General features: G+C 39.4%; 1 protein-coding gene across 1 annotated transcript in view; it reads right to left on the bottom strand.

Moving 5' to 3' along the window:
* The window catches only part of ANGEL2 (angel homolog 2), an 18919-nt gene extending 16045 nt beyond the window's left edge, over nt 1-2874 (bottom strand). The window contains exons 1-3 of the mRNA XM_029965094.1: nt 2803-2874; nt 2635-2705; nt 191-244 (exon numbers count right to left, since the gene is read on the bottom strand). Of these exons, the coding sequence (XP_029820954.1) occupies nt 191-244; nt 2635-2705; nt 2803-2874 (197 nt within the window). The remainder of the gene's footprint in view (nt 1-190; nt 245-2634; nt 2706-2802) is intronic.
* Nucleotides 2875-4939: the final 2065 nt, after the last annotated feature.

Genomic DNA, 4939 nt, shown 5'->3' with positions numbered 1-4939 from the left:
GCAGCAAAATCGCCACGTAGGCAGCTCGACTAAAGGCTTTTGAAGCATTTAAATGGACGTAAAACTGTGATCGTGCAGTGGTTTCTTCACCCAGAGGGTGTTTGGGCGCTGGAACAGGCTCCCCAGGGAAGTGGTCACAGCAGCAAACCTGAGGGAGTTCAAGAAGCGTCTCGACGATACTGTCAGGCACCTGGTGTGACTTTTGGGAATGCTCCTGTGCAGGGCTAAGGGTTGGACTCGATGATCCTTGTGGGTCCCTTCCAACTCAGCATATTCTGTGATTCTCTGATAGTTTCAATAGGCAGTCTTCTCCCTGGGATCACCGTGTGTCCCTGTAGGGTCAAAGGGACTTAAGGAAGAGCAGCCGTATGTTTGGAGGTGCTGTGTCAGGGCAGCAGCACCTTGCTCACTGTTTGCAGAAAAAAAACCAAACCCCACTCACCTGAGAGAGTATTTTAACGTTCTCAGGTTTTAAAATGCACCCGAAGGTGCTCGCCGAGGAGACCTGCCTGCCCTGCAGACACCACAGAAAGACACACCGCTGCTTACCAGCTGCATAAGCAATCCTCTGTGTCTGTCGATGTTGCTTGAATAAGCCGTTAAAATGCTTTCTTGAGGTCTTCTGAGGACAGAGTAAATGCTGGCTCTGTTTACTGTAAGGAAATGTAGTACAACACATGAAAAATTATAGTGCTGAATAGTGCAGATGCTGTGCAGGAACTGTAATCAAGTAAAATACTGTTTTTCTGCATTCCTTTTATTTTTGTCATAAAAGTGACTTTAAATAACATTTGATGTTTTTTCCAGGAGTGGTAGGGAAGACTGGAACAGGAATAATGTAGTGATGTTAAAAGCGTGCTACTTAGACAATTTGTCAAATCCACTTTAGGTTTTCCATTTCTTGGACACAAGTTACTGGCAAAAAGTAAAAATACCCATCCATTTTCTGTTACTTTCTTTACAATGTAATAAGAGAGCAGAACTACTAGTCACATAATACAGAGGTAGTCGAAGATCTCCCAACTGTATTTTCAAGACCTACTTATTTTTGTTGTTTGTTCTTCCCTGCATTTTTGAATTATTCTTATGTATTACATATATTTCTAAGAAAAAAGACAGCCATAGCTATAGGAACAACAACAACTGCTGTTATTTTTAGAAGACTTCACATAGAATGGAGTTATTTTCTGTATTTTGAGCTGCACAAGTCACCCAAGTTTCTCTATCACTTCAAAAGTTTTTACACAGTAGTAATTCCAGTAGCAAAGTGTCAGTAGTGAAGGACTGAAGCTTTATGGTTTTTTAAGGAAAGCCTTAATGAAAAGGAAGATATGCTGATAAGCATGAAAGTTAATTGTGTAACAGACAAAATATTAGATAAGAACAAAATTAACTTATTAATATGATGCAAATTGTCTCTCATCTGAGTGATGATTTTCTTTTCTGATTTTGATGAGAGATTTTATTTTCTTGCCTTGACCTAGGAAAGTCTTAATAAGCCAGGAACACTTAATTGTGGATTACTCTAATTATTATTTTGTGTATCTCGGTTGGCTATACCATGTGAAAAGATATTTTTCAAAATTAGGTATCTTCAAATTCTGATTTGTAAGTAGAAGCCAAATTATTTTATGAGTCATTTGAGCTTCTGAAACTCTCTAGCGAATGGATGCTACTGACTCACCGAGGGATGCTTTGATTGATTACACTGCACATAAGAACAGCCACAGTGGTTCAGATCAATGGTCCACTGAGCTCAGTTGCCTGTTTTCCAAATGCAGTTAGCAGCAGATGCCTAGAAATGTGCAGGGGCTGGGCAAACTTCAAATGAACACTCTCCCTGTCTCTAGCTGTTTTCAGCTCAGTACATTTCCTAAGCCTGATATGTTTGTCTCTTTAGTTACTCAGTGACTCTCTCCCCCAAGGACTTGAATTTGCAAACTTTCTGCATCAGGAACATCCTTTGACAGGAGTCCTGCAGGTCTGTTTTATTATTATTCATTTTATGACCTCATTCATACCAGCTTCACTGGCCTCGGGTTCTTGTGTTAAGAGAGACTGAACAGTCCATCCCCATCCACCTTCTCCATGCCACTCATGATTTCACAGAGCACTACCATGTCCCCCCACATTATTCCTTCTTCCATGCTGAAAAATTTCAGACTACTCTATTGCTCTGCATGAAGATCTCTGTTAATTTTTATTGCCCTTCTTCATTCAGCCATGAATTTACACAGTTGCAATATACTGTTCTCTGTCTTGTTCTTCACTCCCACTTCTTCTCCCTTCCTACTCCCACCGAATTGCTAACTTTTGAGTTAGACAGCATTTCAGGATGGAATTTTTTTCTCAGAGGATGCATCAGTTGGCTATTGAAATTTAAATGAGATCTATTATATAATTCAGCAGGGATTTGTCAATGATGGTTTCAGTCCCATTGATTTCTGTTTATACCATTAAAACCTCACAACTGCCATATCCCATGAGGCATTACAAGCAAGTGCGATTTCATAAGCAAATTTTTATCAGAACTAGTTGTCTAATTATGTTATTACACTAGAAGGTTCTACAAGTAATTGATATCTTCATATGGTATCAATTAGTACATTGTGCTAGAAAATACTCCTTGCTTACTTGAGCAAGTGCATTTTCAACCAGCTGTTTGTTTTTGGATATGACACCACTACATCTGTAGCTGCAAGTCCCTATAGATAAAGTTAGAGAAGATGAAAATTAAAAAGTATTCTTGAGGTCATTCTGTTCAACCCCTTCGTTTCACATCCTCAGATTAGGTCACCTCACTTGTACATTAAAATTACTCCAAACGGAAGATCTCTTCCTGTGAAGTCTCTTCCAATGAAACTTCAACTGCATCGTCACTGGTATAAGAAAACAGTCACTATCAAATGGAGTTTGATGTGTATCTTTTAGCTTTTTGAATTAGAAACTTGCTTTGAAAGAATGATGATCAAGACCAAATTATCTCAGAGGTGCTCCTTTTGATAACATATAACTTCCATGAAGTTCTGTGTGCTGACACCTTTCCAAAAGATGTAAAAGATGCTCTTTCTCTCTCAGAAGACTGAGAGTGGCAAGTGAGCTGCTGACAATCAATGTTCTCTTTCTTCCCCCTTCCTTAAGAAAATGTTCCTCATGCAAAATAGACTAGACTTATCAAGCAATTTTTAGAGATAAAAAGGATGAAGAATCTTTCTAATAACTTGGTAGCTGGCAATTTCAAAGTAATTAAAAAAAAGAGAGTCAGGATGCTATGAAACTCCCATTTGGACTATTTCTGTCCTATGACATGTTAGGAAGAGTCATTATGTTCTCACACAGAAAATGACCTTTCTCTAGGAGAGCACCTTTCAAAGAAGCAGCTGTGTGTGGATGCTAGAACATGTCAATGTGGAGCTCCTCTGATGTGACTGGGCTCTCCAGGATTGTCAAATCAACTGTTTTGTGTCAGACTAGCACTGGGAGGGGAATGGCCGGTCCACTCATGCCTGCCTCCCTGACTCTGTGTTTGCAGAACCTATTTCCATTGTACTGAGATATGAATTGAGTGAGGGCAGTGTACTCACTAGGAATAAAGATTGAGGTGAAACAGTGGCAGTACTTCCAAACAGCATCACATTGAAGCTGCTTAGAAAGACTCATTAGTGAGCTTGTGCTTCCAGATCTGTAGAAGTGAATCAGGTCTGGAACTCAGAAAATGAATGTCATCTTCTATAATGAAGATGACCTTTCATTTACCTCTTAATAATTTGGAATGTTGAAAAGATTCACAATGCAGCTCAGTCATCCTCAAAGGAGAGACACTTGCATACTATGAGCTTTAGTACAAAACTCTCATCTTTTACAAAGACATGCAACTAAGTATTTTCTTTAAGTCAAAGACTGTAATGCTGGGGGTACCCCTGAGCTGGACTTGATCCACAGCTGAACTTTCCAACCCGATATTATATTTAACCTAGTATTGTATTTAGCCATATATCTTCTTATTAACCAAGATGCTATATAATCCTTAATAATGCTTTGAGAGCAGACATTTATGTTTTTTAGCACAGCATAGTATTAATAATTAGTAAGGTCTGTATGGTTATAAATGTGCCTTTTTTTCCAGTCAAGGCCATGAAAGCAGTAGGCCTCCATGGTCGCAGCTGGTTCATATTTGAGATATAAATGTAGCCATAGTTCTGTATTTAGAGACTGGTCAAGGCCATGGGGCATTTGACAGTAGTTGGTCCAAACTGATTCCCTGATTTTGCCCTGGGCCCTCGCCAGGCTACAGGGGAAAACTAAGGAGATAAGAAAGCCAGATTGTTTTCTGCACAAATTGAGTGATGTAAGCTTGTTTAACGCTACATAAGCTGGACCCTCTCACAGCAAAGACGGAGGCCTCCCCTGCAAGTGGACGCACGTAGGATTTCCCAGTTAGCGGAAGGACATTCTCCAGACCTTTGCCTGTGATCGAGGCCTCCCCAGCTGAAGTGCGATCTGGATGATGGTAAAATATTATAGGGTAACTGGTGATGGATCTCTCTCTTAATCACTATAAGATTTTCTTTGTAGTAATGATTAGATGCATTGCTCAGTGTATCCTTTCATAGGCCACTGTTTCTTTTGTAATTCTTTACTGTTTTGCACTGTAGTAAACATACACTTATTCTTTAAAGCTGGTGTCTGTGTTCCCTAAATCCACCCTCATTCCCAAGTCAAAACAGATTGGCAAAACAAACACCTGCATGAGATCAGAGATATTAATAACGTGGTAATGAAAAGCTGATTTTTTAACATCTTCAATTAAATGAATGAAAACACAGTGATGAAAAGAATAATCTTAACAGTTTATAGAATCTGAAGTGTGAGATCTACATTGGTACAGATCCCACTACGGACAAGAAATCAAAGGTAATCTTACGAAAGGAGAACATCT

The sequence above is a fragment of the Manacus vitellinus genome, unplaced genomic scaffold (genome assembly GCF_001715985.3).
Source record: "Manacus vitellinus isolate BGI_N305 unplaced genomic scaffold, ASM171598v3 scaffold_8_pilon, whole genome shotgun sequence".
Classification (NCBI taxonomy): domain Eukaryota; kingdom Metazoa; phylum Chordata; class Aves; order Passeriformes; family Pipridae; genus Manacus; species Manacus vitellinus.
This window is presented reverse-complemented; position numbering and strand designations above follow the sequence as displayed.